This window comes from Enhydra lutris, unplaced genomic scaffold (genome assembly GCF_002288905.1).
Source record: "Enhydra lutris kenyoni isolate GAN:26980312 unplaced genomic scaffold, ASM228890v2 scaffoldscaffold13, whole genome shotgun sequence".
Classification (NCBI taxonomy): Eukaryota; Metazoa; Chordata; class Mammalia; order Carnivora; family Mustelidae; genus Enhydra; species Enhydra lutris.
The window spans coordinates 30,378,086-30,395,293 of NW_019154097.1; the positions used below are offsets into that span (position 1 = coordinate 30,378,086).

General features: G+C 41.0%; 1 protein-coding gene across 1 annotated transcript in view; it reads left to right on the plus strand.

Moving 5' to 3' along the window:
- LOC111145459 (GTPase-activating protein and VPS9 domain-containing protein 1-like) overlaps positions 1 to 13,442 on the plus strand; it is a 34,889-nt gene extending 21,447 nt beyond the window's left edge. Inside the window, exons 2-3 of the mRNA XM_022500357.1 lie at positions 11,050 to 11,267; positions 12,563 to 13,442. Of these exons, the coding sequence (XP_022356065.1) occupies positions 11,083 to 11,267; positions 12,563 to 13,442 (1,065 nt within the window). The 5' untranslated portion in view covers positions 11,050 to 11,082. The remainder of the gene's footprint in view (positions 1 to 11,049; positions 11,268 to 12,562) is intronic.
- The last annotated feature ends 3,766 nt before the right edge of the window (positions 13,443 to 17,208 follow it).

Consider the following 17,208-nt stretch of genomic DNA (forward strand, 5'->3'; position numbering starts at 1 on the left):
ACTCTCTTTTTCTGTCAAATAAATAAATAAAATCTTAAAAAAAATAATACTATGAAGGTGAATTAAAAATAAAAATGAAAAGACGGTTTTAGCTGGAACAAGCGATTTTATATAGGAAAATTGTGTGAGATAGGAGTAGAAGTGTGGGTTAAGGCAAGATTGGTCCTTGAATATTAGGCTAAGGAGTTTGAAAACTGTCTTCTGGGAAGTAAGGAATAAATGAAGAGTTTGAACACCTTTGTTTTTCCTTTAAGTCTTTCCTGAACCTTCCAGGTATTATTGTTAAAGTTTTCAGTATTGTGTGGTTATTTTAGTTAACATTTAATGATGATTTCATGCTGTTCACCTCTTCTTTTCTCATCCACCAAAGACTGTATTCCTGTTCTTCCTATGTTATATCTACTCTGGTTATGAAATCTCTAACTAGAGTATGTTACTGAAATACCTCTTATTCATTCATATATTTATTTACCAAATATGGACTGAATGCTTGTGATTTGACAGGTTTTGTTCTAGTCAGTGCAGATTTGTCAGGGAACAAATTGGGCAAAAATACCTCTTTCTGTGGAGAGGGAATATGAATGTGTGACAGGGTAGGGGCTGACATTTTAGATAACGTGTCCAAGAAAGACCTCATTGAAGACGACCACTTTTTTATTTTTTTAATTTTATTTTTTTCAGTGTTCCAAGATTCTTTGTTTATGCACCACACCCAGTGCTCCATGCCTTCCTTAATACCCACCACCAGGGTCACCCATCCCCCCACCCCTCTTCCCTTCCAGTACCCTCAGCTTGTCTCTCAGAGTCCACAGTCTCTCATGCCTCATCTCCCCTTCCAGTTTCCCCCAATTCACTTTTCCTCCTTCTTCGAATGTCCTCCATGTCACTCCTTATGCTCCACAAGTGAAATCTTAAGATAATTGACTTTCTCTGCTTGATTTATTTCACTTAGCATAATCTCCTCCAGTCCCATCCGTGTTGATACAAAAGTTGGGTATTCATCCTTTCTGATGGAGACCTAATATTCCATTGTATATATGCATCATAACTTCTTTATCCATTTGTCAGTTGAAGGGCATCTTGGATCTTTCCACAATTTGGCGACTGTGGCCATTGTTGCTATGAACATTGGGGTTCATATGGCCCTTTTTTTCACTACCTCGGTATCTTTGGGGTAAATACCCAGTAGTGCAATTGCAGGGTCATAGGGTAGCTCTATTTTTAATTTCTTAAGGAATCTCCACACTTTTCCAAAGTGGCTGCACCAACTTGCATTCCCACCAACCGTGTAAGAGGGTTCCCCTTTCTCCATATCCTCTCCAACACTTATTGTTTCCTGTCTTGTTAATTTTGGCCATTCTAACGGGTGTAAGGTGGTATCTCAGTGTGATTTTGATTTGAATCTCCCTGATGGCTAGTGATGATGAACATTTTTTCATGCATCTGTTAGCCATTTGTATGTCTTCTATGGAGAAATGTCTGTTCATGTCTTCTCCCCATTTTTTGATGTAATTATCTGTTTTTTGAGTGTTGAGTTTGAGGAGTTCTTTATAGATCTTGGATATCAGCCATTTGTCTGCAGTGTCATTTGTGAATATCTTCTCCCATTCCGTGGGTTACCTCTTTGTTTTGTTGACTGTTTCCTTTTCTGTGCAGAAGGTTTTTATTTTGATGAAGTCCCAAAAGTTGGTTTTCACTTTAGTTTCCTTTGCCTTTGAAGACGTGTCTTGAAAGAAATTGTGGCTGATGTCAAAGAGGTTACTGCCTATGTTCTCCTCTAGGATTTCGATAGATTCCTGCCTCATGTTGAGGTCTTTTATCCATTTATCTTTGTGAATGGTGTAAGAGAATGATCAAGTTTCATTCTTCTATGTCCAGTTTTTTCCACTGGATTATTTTTTCCTGCTTTGTCGAAAATTAGTTGAGTTGCAGGTCCATATCTGGACTCTGTTCCACTGGTCCATGTGTCTGTTTTTGTGCCAGTACCATGCTGTCTTGGTGATCACAGCTTTGTAGTAAAGCTTGAAATCAGGCAACGTGATGCCCCCAGCTTTGTTTTTCTTTTTCAATATTTCCTTAGCAATTTGGGGTCTTTTCCAATTCCAAACAAATTTTAGGATTATTTGTTCCAGCACTTTGAAAAATGCTGGTGGAATTTTGATCGGGATGGCATTGAAAGTATAGGTTGCTCTGGGCAGTATAGACATTTAACAACGTTTATTGTTCCGATCCATGAGCATGGAATGCTTTTTCATCTTTTTGTGTCTTTGAGGAAGACCACTCTTGAGTAAAAAGTCCTAAAGGAAGTAAGAGATTTGGGTGGAGAGCAAGTGTGAAGGTACAGAGGTGAAAGTATACCTGGCAAGTCTGAGAACACAGATGGAGCAGTAGGAAAGGGGGACCAATAATAAGAGTGATTATATGCCCTTTTTTGCATCTCTTATCTTGATGACGTATTATTAATAGTGCCCACTTTCACTCCTACCTAGTAGTGTGTTGGTTTGAATGGCAAATTATAAGGTCTTCTGGTTATAGAGGTGAGATCAGAGAGGTAAGGAAGGTGGAGGTAGACCACGGAGAGCTGAGAAAAGAAGCTTTTGGAGGATTTTTGGCACAAGCGTGATATGATTTGACTTGGGCTAATAGGGTCATTCTGGCTGCTGTGTTGAGAGTAGAATAGGAGCAAGGACTGAAGCAAAATTAGGAGGCTGTTGCAGTGATCCCAAGTGAGATATACGGTACTTTGGACCAGGGTGGTAATTAACAATAGAAACGATGGTAAGTAGGTATATTCTGGATATGTTTTGGAGGTAGAGTCATCAGGAGTTGATAATCGGTGTAAGAAAAAGAAGGAAGTCGAGAATGATGAAAAAGTTTTTTGCCTAAACAGTTGGAAAGATGGAATTACCATTGACTGAGATGGGGAAGCCTGGGATTTAAAGAGGTTTTTCTTGGGGGGAGTGGAGGGAGATGAGTGCAATTTTGGACATGTTAAGTTAGATGCCAGTTAGACAACCCACAGGAGCTGTTGAGTGGGTAGTTGCAAATTTGGATCTGGCATTTAGGGGAAAGGTAAAGTCTGGAGATACTAATTTGGGAGCTGTCAGCATTTTGATGGTCTTAAGCCATGAGATGGAATGAGATCGCCTAGTGCTGGGTATAGATAGAAAAGGAAAGGTCTAAAGACTGGGTTTAAGGGTAGGGTACCCCAGTGTTTTGAAGTCAGGGAGATGGGTGGAAAGTAACAAATGAGACTGAGACTGAGTGGAGAAGACAAGAGGAACACTGTGAGGGTGTAATGTCCCAAAGTCAAAGGAAGCGTTTAAAGGAGAGTGGTCAGCCATGTTAGATCCTTCTGTTAGGTCAAGAAGAGGAGAAATGATAATGTATCATTGGATTATAGTGTGCTTATTTGTTTGTATATATATTTTTAAAAATTTATTTGAGAGAGAGCAGGGGAGAGGAACAGAGGGAGAGGAAGAGAGAAACTCAAGCAGAGCAGACTCTACACTGAGCATGTAGCCTGATGTGGGGCTCGATCTCACGACCCGGAGATCCCAACCTGGGCCCAAACCAAGATTTGGGCTCAAGAGGGGATCAGAGGAGAGAAGCTGGAGACAGTGATTATAGACACCTCATTCAAACAATTTTCTTGTAAAGGGAGGGACAGAAATGGAGGTGGAAGTTGAAGGGAAGACGTGACATAGAGAGTTTTCTTTCTTTATTTTTTTTTTTTAAGATGAAAAATAATAGCATGTTTATTTATTGGTGAGAATGATCCATAGAGAAAGAAATGTGGATGGGAGGGGGATAGGGTAGTTGGGATCTCTACAGTAATGTTCTTAAGTAGATGTGAAGGGAAGAAATCAGCATACAAGTGAGGATTGGGTTTAACCTTGAGAAAGGCAGTTCATTCAAAGTAAAGAAAAAAGTAGAGCACAAGTGTGTGTGTGTGTCCATGTACACACACACGTTTATATACTTGTAGTTATTTACAGTTTACTTGCTCCTGGCTTCATAGTTGACTAAGCTTTGCAATGACAGAGGCTGTCTCTGTTTTGTTCTGTCCTGTACTGTTAGTGCTTGGGTACAGGGAAGACATTCAGAAAATATTTGTTGACTTGAATTAAATTGGAGACCATAGGGACACCTGGGTGGCTCAGTGGGTTAAGCCTCTGCCTTCGGCTCGGGTCATGATCCCAGGGTCCTGGGATCGAGTCCCGCATCGGGCTCTCTGCTCAGCAGGGAACCTGCTTCCTCCCTCCCTCTCCGCCTGCTTCTCTACCTACTTGTGATCTCTGTCTGTCAAATAAATAAATAAAATCTTAAAAAAAAAATTGGAGAAGATAGCTTTTAACAGCCTTTCCAATTCTGAGATTCTGTTTTGATGTTAAGATCATAGAGGACGGGCGCCTGGGTGGCTCAGTTGGTTAAGCATCCAACTTTTGATTTGGGCTCAGGTCTTGATCTCAGTGTTGTGAGATCAAGCCCCCCTGCCAGGTTCCACGCTTAGTGCAGAGTCTGCTTTTCTCTCCCTCTGTCCCTCCCCCTGCTAGTGCTCTCTCTCAAAATAAATAAATAAATAAATAAATAAGCAAATAAATAAGTACAATCTTTAAAAAAATAACAGAGGAAATAAAGAATTTAAGCTCAGGTAAGAGGTAAGGTTTGGAGACCCCTGTATTTTAAATGATATTTGAGCATAAACTCAGGTGAAATAGATGTAACTAGAAGCCAGATGAAGTTCTGTAAAACCAGTAGATAAAAGGAACTTTAAGGAGTCAGATATTAACAGAACTGGAAGTTAAGGTAGATGTGACTGACAAAATGTTTAGATTAGTCGATTGAGAGCAAGGGCTGCTTTGGAACCAGAACTGAGTCATTGTGAATTTTGATGTAGCTGCTTGCTAGGTATGTCAACACTTTTCTCAACTGTTAAATGAAGTTAATGAGCACAGTCATCATAGGGTTATAAGGATTCAGTGAGGAAAAAAATAGCAGTACCTGGCATGATAATGTTCTAAATAAATGTTAGCTTGGTGTGAGTATTGTTAGTGTTAGTTCGATATTGATATTGTCATTGTTACTTATCAGGAAACTAACTTATTTGCAAATGTTTGTACTTTGCTGTTGTGTTCAGTATGGTGAAATTTCCCCACTTTTAGTTATTACGCCTACATTTTATTTAAGCAGTTTCCCAGTAGCTATAATGATTGTGTTATAATGGTGCCTCAGAAGGGCAGAACAACTTCATAGACTTTGCCTTTTATGTTTTCAAACCCTCTTCTCCAACTGTTGTTTTTATTTTATTTTATTTTATTTTATTATTTTTTTAATTTTTAATTTTATTTATTCATTTGTCAGAAAGAGGGGGGAGAGAGCAAGCGAGCACGGGCAGACAGAGTGGCAGGCAGAGGCAGAGGGAGAAACAGGTTCCCTGCCGAGCAAGGAGCCTGATGTGGGACTCGATGCCGCTGGGATCGTGACCTGAGCTGAAGGCAGCCGATTAACCAACTGAGCCACCCAGGCGTCCCCAACTGTTGTTTTTAAGGAGTGCCTGTTATTTGTGTGTGGGAGTATTATTATTATTTTTTAAAGACTTTATTTATTTATTTGACAGAGAGAGAGAGATCACAAATAGGCAGAGAGGCAGGCAGAGAGAGAGGGAGAAGCAGGCTCCCCGCTGAGCAGAGAGCCCAATGTGGGGCTTGATCCCAGGACCCTGAGATCATGACCTGAGCCGAAGGCAGAGGCTTAACCCACAGAGCCACTCAGGCGCCCTGTGTGGGGGTATTATTTTATCAAACTGTATGAGCCAATAGACTTGGGGCTACCTGAATTGAGTTCATTTAACATGTTTGAGCTCTTAACCTGCCATTAGCTATGTTAGGACACAAAGCTGAATTCTTTCCCTCAGTGTTTACAGTCTAGATAGAGATACAATATCATTATACTTTGGCATGTGCTACATGTATAAAATGGTACTTAGAATGTGAATTTAATTTAGGTAAACTGTGGATGAAAATATAGGTCAGAGTTAATTTATATTTTTAATCTCTTGGATTTTACCCAGTGGTTTACTGACACTTTTTTTTAGGGGAGGGCGAGAGAAAGAGGGAGAGTAAGAATTTTAAACAGGTTCCACACCCAGCGTGGAGCTGGACACATGGCTGGATCTCACAATCCTGAGATCATGACCTAAGGTGAAATCAAGAGTCGGATACTGGGGGCGCCTGGGTGCTCAGTCAGTTGGGCGTCTGCTGCCTTCGGCTCAGGTCATGATCTCAGGGTCCTGGGACTGAGCCCTGCATCCTGGCTCCCTGCTCAGCGGGGAGCCTGCTTCTCTCTCTCCTTCTGCCGCTCCTCCTGCTTGTGCTCTCTCACTCTCTCTCTGTCAAGTAAATAAATAAATAAAATCTTTAAAAAAAAGAGAGAGAGAGAGAGAGAAAGACACTTAACTGACTGAACCACCCAGGCATCCCTGTATAATCATGTGTTTAAAAGTATTATTTTGTGGGGTATATTTTTACCTGTTTTTTTGGCAGCACTCAAGACTAATTATAGAAAGAAAAGCATTAAAGCATATAATTCCTGAACTTGATGAAAGGAAAAAAATGCTTAACAAGTTTGTCTAGATTTATTCAAAATATTTTTGAAGATGTTTGGGACTATTAAAGGGTTTAGAAGGTGAATTCTTGTTTAGACTAGGTGGAGCATTACTTTCACGTGTTAATTTTTTTAAGCGAAGCTATATTTGAAGGTTTTAATTTCTAAATTATATAAATTGATATTTTGCTGTGTCATTGGAAACATTTTATATGTCCTATCTTGAACAATATTTCGGTTATAATTAGACTGTGAGCTCCTTGAGATTAGGGAACCTGGCTAGGCTCCAGCCAAGCCCAGTAATATGTTTGTTGAATTAAGTTGTAGTAAAGCAGCAAGAAGGGCACAGTTTGAGAATTTCCAAAAAAAAAATTTTTTTTAAGATCTTATTTATTTATTTGACAGACAGAGATCACAGGCAGGCAGAGAGGCAGGCAGAAAGAGAGGAAGGGAAGCAGGCTCCCCGCTGAGCAGAGAGCCCAACGTTGGGCTCGATCCCAGGACCCTGGGATCATGACCGGAGCCGAAGGGAGAGGCTTTAACCCACTGAGCCACCCAGGCGTCCCTTCCAAAATATTTTTATCTATTTTTTTCATTATGAAAAATTTCTGACATAACTGAAATTATTGAAAGGTAGTATAATGGTTATCGTCTACCCTCCACCCAGATTCAACAGTTGCTTGCATTTTGCTGCATTTTAAAAGTCTCATTTTTGGGCGCCTGGGTGGCTCAGTGGGTTAGGCCTCTGCCTTCGGCTCAGGTCGTGGTCCCCGGGTCCTGGGGTCGAGCCCCGCATCGGGCTCTCTGCTCGGCGGGGAGCCTGCTTCCCTTTCTCTCTCTCTACCTGCCTCTCGGCCTACTTGTGATCTCTCTCTCTGTCAAATAAATAAATAAAAAATTAAAAAAAAAAAAAGTCTCATTTTTTTGCTGAACCATGTACAAGTAAGTTGCAGATCCTAACACTACTTCTACATACTTGAGCATATGTCTCTTAAAAATATGATATTCTCCTAAGTAACCACAGGATTTGTGAGTCATTCTTGTAGAGATCGGGGTAATAATAATGGTGTACTGGCTCTGTCATCTCTCACTTGTGTGGTCCTGGGCAAATTACTTCATATCCCTGAGCCTCAGTTTCCTTAGCTGCAGAGCACTTATCTCAGAGGAATATTATGAAGATGAAGTGTGTAAAGGCACCATTTTCAGTATTTTCCCATACAGTACTCAACTGTGGTGAATTAATACCACACCCACCCTTATTCCCAGAGTTGGAAACTTTTACCTTTTTTTCCTCCCTCATTTGTTGTTAAAAAATCTTACATTTCTATCTTGTAACATTTCTCAAACCTGTCCTGTTCTTTCCATTGCCACCACATTTCCTGCCTGTCAACAATTTTAGTCTCTCTTCTGGTCCCATACTCACCTCCTCATCCTTTCCTTAAGGCTGCCAGAGTTTATGCTCCCAAATAAAAATTTAATCTTACTCATTTCCTGTTTAAAACTTTTCCCATCACCTACAGTATAAGGTCCAAGTTTCTTAATTCTGTCTTCTGTGTACCTTCTGTCTCTACAGCCTTATCTCTCATTATGTACATTCCCTCCCTTCCCCCACCTCACTGAACACACAGACACCATCCCCCAAACTGTAGCAAGCCATGGGTAGCTGTCTAAATTGTACTCTTTGTTACATACTTCTGTGCCTTTGCTTGGTTGAGTCCCCATATCTGGAATTGTACCCCACCCACCATCTTCTTTATCTCTAGCAAATACTCATTTTCTCAACCCCTTCCCCAGCTTGCCTTTTAAGACTAGGTGCCATACAGGTTCCTTCTCTTCCCCCTCCATCTACATTGTACAGTCTTCTAGCATAATTCCCATAACATTTTTGGACAGTCATTTGCTTGCATGTCTGCTTCATTCTGCTAGGTTAGAAAGTCCTTAAGGATACACAGGTTTTATCCCTTTTTTTATTCCTAGTACCTAATATATTGCTTGTACCAGGGATAAAATAAATATGGATATGGAGTCCGTATTTTATGGATGAAAAAAATCTGAGGTTCAGAGAATATTCTTTATGTGCCCAAAGTAACAGAACTAATTAATGAAACATTCAGATCTTTAAGAGCCCATTTCATTATTGTTGCCATTAATTGTAATACTTATAGTTCTTAGTCTGTGTACTTAGAGGCCCCTAGAGGATGTTAGAGTTCCCACATGGAAGTCTATAAAGTCATATATGAATTTTCGGTGAATTGAATTAATACGATTATATATGTCTGTATGTCACCGATTTTTCTTAATGTACCCACATGGTTTTGTTATTAACTTAACAGATCATTTTAGTGGACATACTTACATCTTTTTAAAAAAAATTTTTTTTATTTACTTGAGAGAGGGATGGGGAGGAGCAGAGGGAGAGGGGTGAGCAGACCCTCACACTGAGCACAGAGCCTGTCATGGGGCTTGATCCCATGACCTGAGCTGAAATCAAGAGTTGGATGCTCAATTGGCTGAGCCACCTAAGCGCCCATACTTTTATCTTTTGAGAGGAGAGAAGTATGAGGGCCTTCATGATACGGGTGATTTGGAATAAAGGCTTGACATAGTTTGCTAGGGAATTGATAAGGTGTAAGAAAGTTGTTTTTTTTTTTTTTTTTTTTAAAGATTTTTATTTATTTATTTGACAGACGGAGATCACAGAGAAGCAGGCAGAGAGAGAGGAGGAAGCAGGCTCCCTGCTGAGCAGACAGCCCGATGCCGGGCTCGATCCCAGGACCCTGGGATCATGACCTGAGCCGAAGGCAGAGGCTTTAACCCACTGAGCCACCCAGGCGCCCCAGAAAGTTGTTTTTTTAAAAAGATATGTTTATTTTAGAGAGAGAGAGAGAGAGAGATAGCACAGTTGGGAGGAGGGAGAGGGAGTCGCAAGCAGACTCTGAGCTGAGTACTGAGTCTGACTTGGGGCTCTATCGCATGATCCTGATATCATGATCTGAGCCAAAACCAAGAGCTGGGTGCTCAGCTGATCAACTGACAGCACCACCCAAGTGCCCCAAAAAAGTGGTTTTGAAAGCAGTAAGATTCAGGTTAGATGGTAAAATCTGAAATTTTCTTAGTCTTCAGTAATTCATTAAAATAAAGTTTAAAAATATCTAAAAACAGGAGTGCCTGGGTGGCCCAGTCAGTTAAGCATTTGCCTTCAGCTCAGATCATGTTGGACCTCTTAAAAAAAAAAAAAAAAGTGTGGTCTGGCAGGCATTCTAGGTTCACAGGTATAGCTTAAATAATAACGCTTTAAAATATGTGTGCTATTTCTATCAGTTTGTTTAACTACTAGATAAATAAGATTTGTGTGACTTCATTCATTCCTTTGGCAAATATTTGTTCAATTCTTGCTATGAACCAGGTGCTCTGCTCAGTGCTGAAATTGCAGCTGTGAGTAAATAAAACAGAGAAGCCATACTTCTCCCTGGTGGCCCTTACCTTTTAGTGGGGGAACCATACTCTAACCATAGTGAACATGCAAGTAGGTGTCTGTAGTATAATGCTAGACAGAGGCAAGTACTTTTTAAAAAGGCCAGAAAAGGGAATAGGAAGTGATAGTTTCTATTTTAGGAGTTACCTAAGAAGGCCTTTCTAAGTAGCCATTTGAACAGAGAGACCTGAGTTAAGTAAGGGTACTTGCCATGCAAAGATACCTGGAGGAACAGCCTTCCAGACAGAGGGATCATCAAATGCAGGAAGCTTTGAGGAAGGGGCATGCTTGGCCTCTTAAGCAAGGAAGCCAGTGCGTCTGGAGCTATGTGAGCAAGGGTAGAATGGTAGGAGATGAGGTTGGAGAAGTAGCCAGGGGCAGATCATGTAGGACCTTTAGATTTCATTCTAAATGTAATTTCATTCTAAAAATTGGATGGTTTCTAATAAGGAAATAGGGTGATCTAACTTAAGTTTAAAGGGTACTCTACGCTATGTAGAGAACAGACTCAAGTAGTACAAGAAAGGAAGCAGGGCGATCAGTTATGAAGTGGTGGTTATAGACCTTTGTTTGGGTGAGAGAGGATGATGGACATGGTGAGAAGTAGATTGGAAATGTATTTTGAAGATCAAGTCAACAGGTTAAGTTGACTGATGGCAGTGTAAAAGGGAGCAGTCAAAGAAACTCTAGTGCTAATAAATAGATACTAGACTTGAAGGAAATACACAAATTTTTACTGTGGCTGTCTTTGAGCAGTGGCCTTCTTACTAGGAGCTTTTTTTCCCCCCCCTTATCTGTATTTACCAGTTTTTCTATCCTGAACCTGTAATGCTTCTGCAAAAAATATATAGATTATTTTAAAATTAGAGTTAATCATAGTACTAAATGTACCCTAATTCTTAATGTATTCTCTTATCCCTTTTGATTTTGGAAAAACAGTCTAAGTTTTTAAACCTTTTTACTCTTAGTGATCGGCCTTTGTACCTTTTCCACATTTGAAGATGGTGAAGCTGGATATTCACACCTTGGCCCATCACCTTAAGCAGGAACGCTTATATGTGAACTCTGAGAAACAGCTCATTCAGAGGCTCAATGCAGATGTCCTTAAGACAGCCGAAAAGTTGTATCGTACAGCATGGATTGCTAAGCAACAGAGAATTAATTTGGATCGGCTTATCATAACCAGGTAAAAAAAATAGGTTTTGAGGCGTTTAATTTTTTCTGTGCTAACTATAAATAAATGAATCTATTTCCAACAAAGTGCATGCTTTCAGATAGTTTGAATCAACATTAAGGTGAGTCTTTGCCTATTTTGTCTGTTAATTAAGGCTTTTTTAGAGAATTATAACTTAAGCATTAATATTTTGTACCACACCAGTTAATTTTGTATCTTTGTATGATAACCTTTTATTTTACTGGGAGTAAATTATCTTGTGTTTTTTTTTAAGTAGGCTCCACACCCATTGTGGGGCTTGAACTCATGACCCTGAGATCAAGAGTCACATGCTCTACCCACTGAACCAGCCAGGTGCCCCTCTACTTTTCTATTATTATTATTATATTAAGATTAAAAAATTTTTTTTGAGTAATCTCTATACCCAACATGGGGCTCAAACTCACAACCCTGAGATCAAGGGTCATATGCTACACCAGTTCAGCGAGTCAGGCACCCCTTTTCTCCCGGTATTATTTAATACACAGTTGGCCCTTAAACACTGATTTGACCCTGTGGGTCCACTTATACATGGATTTTTTTCGATAGAGTACTATAAATGTATTTTTCTCTTATGATTTTCTTAACAATATTTTCTTTTGTTTAGCTTACTTTATTGTAAGAATACTGTATATAATACTTATATGAAATATGTGTTAATCGAGTATATTATATGTAAGGCTTCTGGTTAACAGAAGTCTATTAGCAGTTAAGTGGGGAGTCAAAAGTTATGCAAGGATTTTCCACTGCACAGGGAGGTCAGTGCGCCTAATCCCCACATTGTTCAAGGGTCAACTGTGTGTATTTCCATGTTTTGATTCTGTATATCTTCCTGTATATCTACCTCTCACGTTTAGAAACCTCTTTTTCACTGTGTTAATATCTTACTCTTTTGCTTCAGGAACCAGTTTTTAGCTCTAAGTGGTGGTGAGGTATAAATTTGAGAAAACGAGGCAGATGCAGAAAAGTATGATTCCATTTATGTGAAGCTGAAAAAAAGCAGGACTGATCTTTCATAACAGAAATCAGAATAATGGGTTTTTTTAATATTTTTTATTGAAGCTGATTAACTAGGAGGAATTTGTCCTCCTTTGTACTTTTTGGTTTTCGCCTTTCTTCACATGTTCAGATGCTGGTCGGCTGAAAGATTCGAGCAGTTGGGAGTGGTCTCGTTACTAGGACTATCATCAGTCTACATTTCCACGTTCCAGTGGTATCGTATTATTGTTACTGATTTTTATTGTTTTGCTTGTTTGCTCATTTTTTAGCGCTGAAGCTTCCCCTGCTGAATGTTGCCAACATGCCAAGATTTTGGAAGATACACAGTTTGTTGATGGATACAAGCAATTGGGGTTTCAGGAGACTGCTTATGGAGAATTCTTGAGTCGATTAAGGGAAAATCCTCGTCTTATTGCCTCCTCGTTGGTTGCTGGGGAGAAACTGAATCAGGAGAACACACAAGGTGTTATATACACAGTTTTTACCTCCCTTTATGGCAACTGCATCATGCAAGAAGATGAAAGCTACCTCCTTCAGGTTTTGAGATACTTGATTGAATTTGAACTTAAAGAAAGTGACAACCCCAGGCGACTTTTGAGGAGAGGAACCTGTGCCTTCAGCATCTTATTTAAACTTTTTTCTGAAGGACTGTTTTCCGCCAAACTTTTCCTCACAGCCACTTTACATGAGCCGATCATGCAGCTGCTTGTTGAAGATGAAGACCACCTGGAGACGGATCCAAACAAGCTGATCGATAGGTTCTCCCCGTTACAACAGGAAAAGCTCTTCGGAGAGAAAGGCTCAGAGAGATTCAGGCAAAAGGTTCAAGAGATGGTGGATTCCAATGAGGCCAAACTGGTGGCTCTGGTGAACAAGTTTATTGGTTATCTCAAGCAGAACACGTACTGCTTTCCACATAGTTTGAGGTGGATTGTGTCACAGATGTACAAAACCCTCTCCTGTGTGGACAGACTGGAAGTTGGGGAGGTCAGGGCAATGTGTACTGATCTCCTCTTGGCCTGCTTCATTTGTCCTGCAGTTGTCAATCCAGAACAGTATGGAATAATTTCTGATGCTCCTATTAATGAAGTGGCAAGATTTAATCTGATGCAGGTACGCTTTTTAATGTGGCATTCAGTTGAAAGTTGAGTGAGTAGTGTGGTGTGAACAAAATATGATGGCAGTATGTTTACATTCTTACTATTCTGTTTCCTCAAACTGGCTTAAATATTTCTTTCTTTCTTTCTTTTTTTTTTTTTTAAGATTTTTATTTATTTGACAGTGACACAGCTTGAGAGGGAACACAGGCAGGAGGGAGTGGGAGAGGGAGAAGCAGGCTTCCCGCCGAGCAGGGATCCCGATGTGGGGCTCTGTCCCGGGAGCCTGGGATCATGACCTGAGCAGAAGGCAGACACTTAACCACTGAGCCCACCCAGATGCCCCTAAATATTTGCTTCTTAAGAAATAAAAGCAGTTATGGGGCACTTGGGTGGCTCAGTCAGTTGAGTGTCCCACTCTTGGTTTCAGCTCAGGTCGTGATCTCAGGGTTGTAGGATGGAGCCCTGCTTTGATCTCCAAGGTCTAATTCCACTCTAAGCGGGGCATCTGCTTGAGAGTCTCTCCCTTTGCCCTCCCCCCACCCCCTTGTGCACACACACACACACACACACTCTCTCTCTCTCTCTCTCTCTCAAATAAATTTAAAAAAAGAAAGAAAAGCAGTTAAATTGGGATTTAAAAATACCGTAGTCATGAATTTAAAATATTAGTTTTGGGGGCACCTGGGTGTCTCAGTCTGGTAAACATCTGCCTTTGGCTCAGGACATGATCCCTCAGGGTTGTAGGATCAAGCCCCGCATTGGACTCTCTGCTCTGCAGGGAGCCTGCTTCTCGCTGTCCCTCTGCCTGCTACTCCACTTGCTTGTGTTTGCGCTCTCTCTCTCTCTGCCAAACAAATACAGTCCTAAAAAATATATTTTGTTAGTTTTTCCTGTGTAAAGATTTATTTGTTTATTTTAAAGAGAAAGGGAGAGTGAGGGGAGGGGCAGGAGGAGAGAAATCCTCGAGCAGACTCCCCACTGAGCTTGGATCCCAATGTGGGGCCTGATCCCAGGACTCTGAGATCATGACCTGAGCCAAAACCAAAAGTCGGACTCCTAACCGACTGAGCCATCCAAGTGCCCCTTGTGTTAGTTTTTACTCTTTTCTTTTTTTTATTTGAGAAAGAGTGTGAGAGCACAAGTTGGGGGAGGAACAGAAGAAGAGGGAGAAGCAGACTTCCTATGGAGCAGGGAGCCTGCTGTGGGGCTCGATCCCGGGACTCTGAGGGCAGACACTTAACCAACTTAACTACCCAGGCACCCCTAGTTGATTAGATTTTCTAGAACAGGGCCATCATCCCTTTACCATGATTTCAAAACCAGGGTGATTGAAAATATTTATGCATTATCTTTTATACATTGTTTGGTAGCAAAACATGACCTAAACTAACATGAGACTGTTTATCACTGCTAGTTATTCCTTTTAGGGCTAATGAATACTCAGGTTTTGCTGCAGAAATGTGAATACATTTGATTACAGGATGCTTCCCTAATACTGCCTATGTTACATGTGTGTGCTAATCGACCTTTCTAAAATCTTTAAATTTTGAAATTGAAATTCTTCTGGTCCTCAGAGTTCCAGAAAGAGGAGTTTTGGATTTATGTTAGCAGTTTTTTCCCCTCTATCATGAGAACTACTGAAATCTTGTTATTTATTTATTTATTTATTTATTTATTTATTTATTTTTGAGAGGAGAACGGGGGAGGGGCAGAGGGAGGGGGTGAGAAAGAGAATCCTAAGCATGCTCCATGCCCAATGTAGAGCCTGACATAGGGCTGGATCTCACAACCCTAAGAGATATGAGATATGCCCTAAGCCGAAATCAAGAGTCGGATGCTTAACTAACTGAGCCACTCATGCACCTCCATGTTATTATTTCTTTTTTCTTTTTTAAAGATTTTATTTATTTTTATTTGAGAGAGAGCATGAGAGGGGAGAAGGCCAGAGGGAAAAACAGACTCCCCACAGAGTTTGAAGCCCAATGCGAGACTTGATCCTGGGACTCTGGAATTATGACCTGAGCCAAGGGCAGTCGCCCAACCAACTGAGTCACCCAGGCGTCCCATGTTATTATTTCTTAAGGGAATCTTTTAGTCATATCCTGTCCCCCAGAAATACTGTAAAGAAAAAACTGAGTTTATTTAGAATATATCTTTGGATGATTTTTTTTTTTTTTAATGATAAGCTTTTTTCCCCCATGGTCATTTCTGTTATGTTGTTATGTTTAGCAATTAACTATATAAAAATCCCTGAAGTAAAACTAAAAGATTTTTATCAGGGACGCCTGGGTGGCTCAGTTGGTTAAGCAGCTGCCTTCGGCTCAGGTCATGATCCCAGTGTCCTGGGATCGAGTCCCACATCGGGCTCCTTGGACACAGATCACAAGTAGGCAGAGAGGCAGGCAGAGATAGAGAGGGGGGAAGCAGGCTCCCTGCTGAGCAGAGAGCCTGATGCGAGAATCAATCCCAGGACCCTGACCTGAGCGGAAGGCAGAGGCTTAACCCACTGAGCCACACAGGCTCCCATGTTCTCATTTTTAGAAATTACTGAAGTCGTGTTCTTTGTTTAAACAAAACAAAACAAAACTGGGGTTAAGTGTCCATCTCAGTTTTGGCTCAGGTTGTGATCTTGGGGTTGTGGGATCAAGCCCTGCTTTGGGCTCTGTGCTTAGCATGAAGTTTGCTTGGAATTATCTCTCCCTCTCCTGTCCCTCCTCCCCCAACTTGTCTGGGCATGGGTTGCCCTGAGCCAAAGGTAGAGGCTTTAACCCACTGAGCCACCCAGGCGCCCCTCTAAAATAAATCTTAAACAAACAAAAACTAAAAACAATGCAGAAAAGGAGCCCTTGGCTCTCTCAGTCAGAAGAGCATGTGGCTTATTATCATGGGGTTGTGAGTTTGAGCCCCATGTTGGGTATAGAGAGTACTAACGAAAATAAATATAAACTTAAAAAAGAAATGCATGGGGCGGGGCACCTGGGTGGCTCGGTGGGTTAAGGCCTCTGCCTTTGGCTCAGGTCATGATCCCGGGGTCCTGGGATCGAGCCCCGCATCGGGCTCTCTGCTCAGCAGAGAGTCTGCTTCCTCCTATCTCTCTCTGCCTGCTTCTCTGCCTACTTGTGATCTCTGTCAAATAAATAAATAAAATCTTTAAAAAAAAAAAAAATGCATGGGGCGCCTGGGTGGCTCAGTGGGTTAAAGCCTCTGCCTTCGGCTCAGGTCATGATCCCAGGGTCCTGGGATCGAGCCCCGAATCGGGCTCTCTGCTCTGCGGGGAGCCTGCTTCCTCCTCTTTCTCTCTCTCTGCCTGCCTCTCTGACTACTTGTGATCTCTGTCTGTCAAATTTAAAAAAAAAGAAAAAAAGCAAAAATTGAAAGCTTTTCTTCCCCATGTATACATACACATACTATATGTTTTGGAATTTTTTCTTTTTCTTTTTTTTTTTCTAGAAATTATAGTTAACACTTGTGCTTGCATAGTGCTTTACAGATATTAACTTGTTGTTGTTGTTTTGTGGGGGGAGGGAGAGTGGGAAAGAGTGAGAGAGAATTCTAAGCATGTCCCATGCCCAGTGCACAGCTTGGTGCAGGGCTCGACAGTCTCACAGCCCTCAGATCATGACCTAAGTCAAAATCAAGAGTCGGGGGCTTAATTGACTGAGCCACCAGGCACCCTGAGATATATTAACTTGTTAAATCTTCACCACCCTATGAACATACCTCACGAACTGGATTCTCTTTTATATACACTTGAAGATGCAAAAACTGAGGCAAGGAGAAGTAATTACCAAAGGTTGCATGGCTAGTGAGTGGCA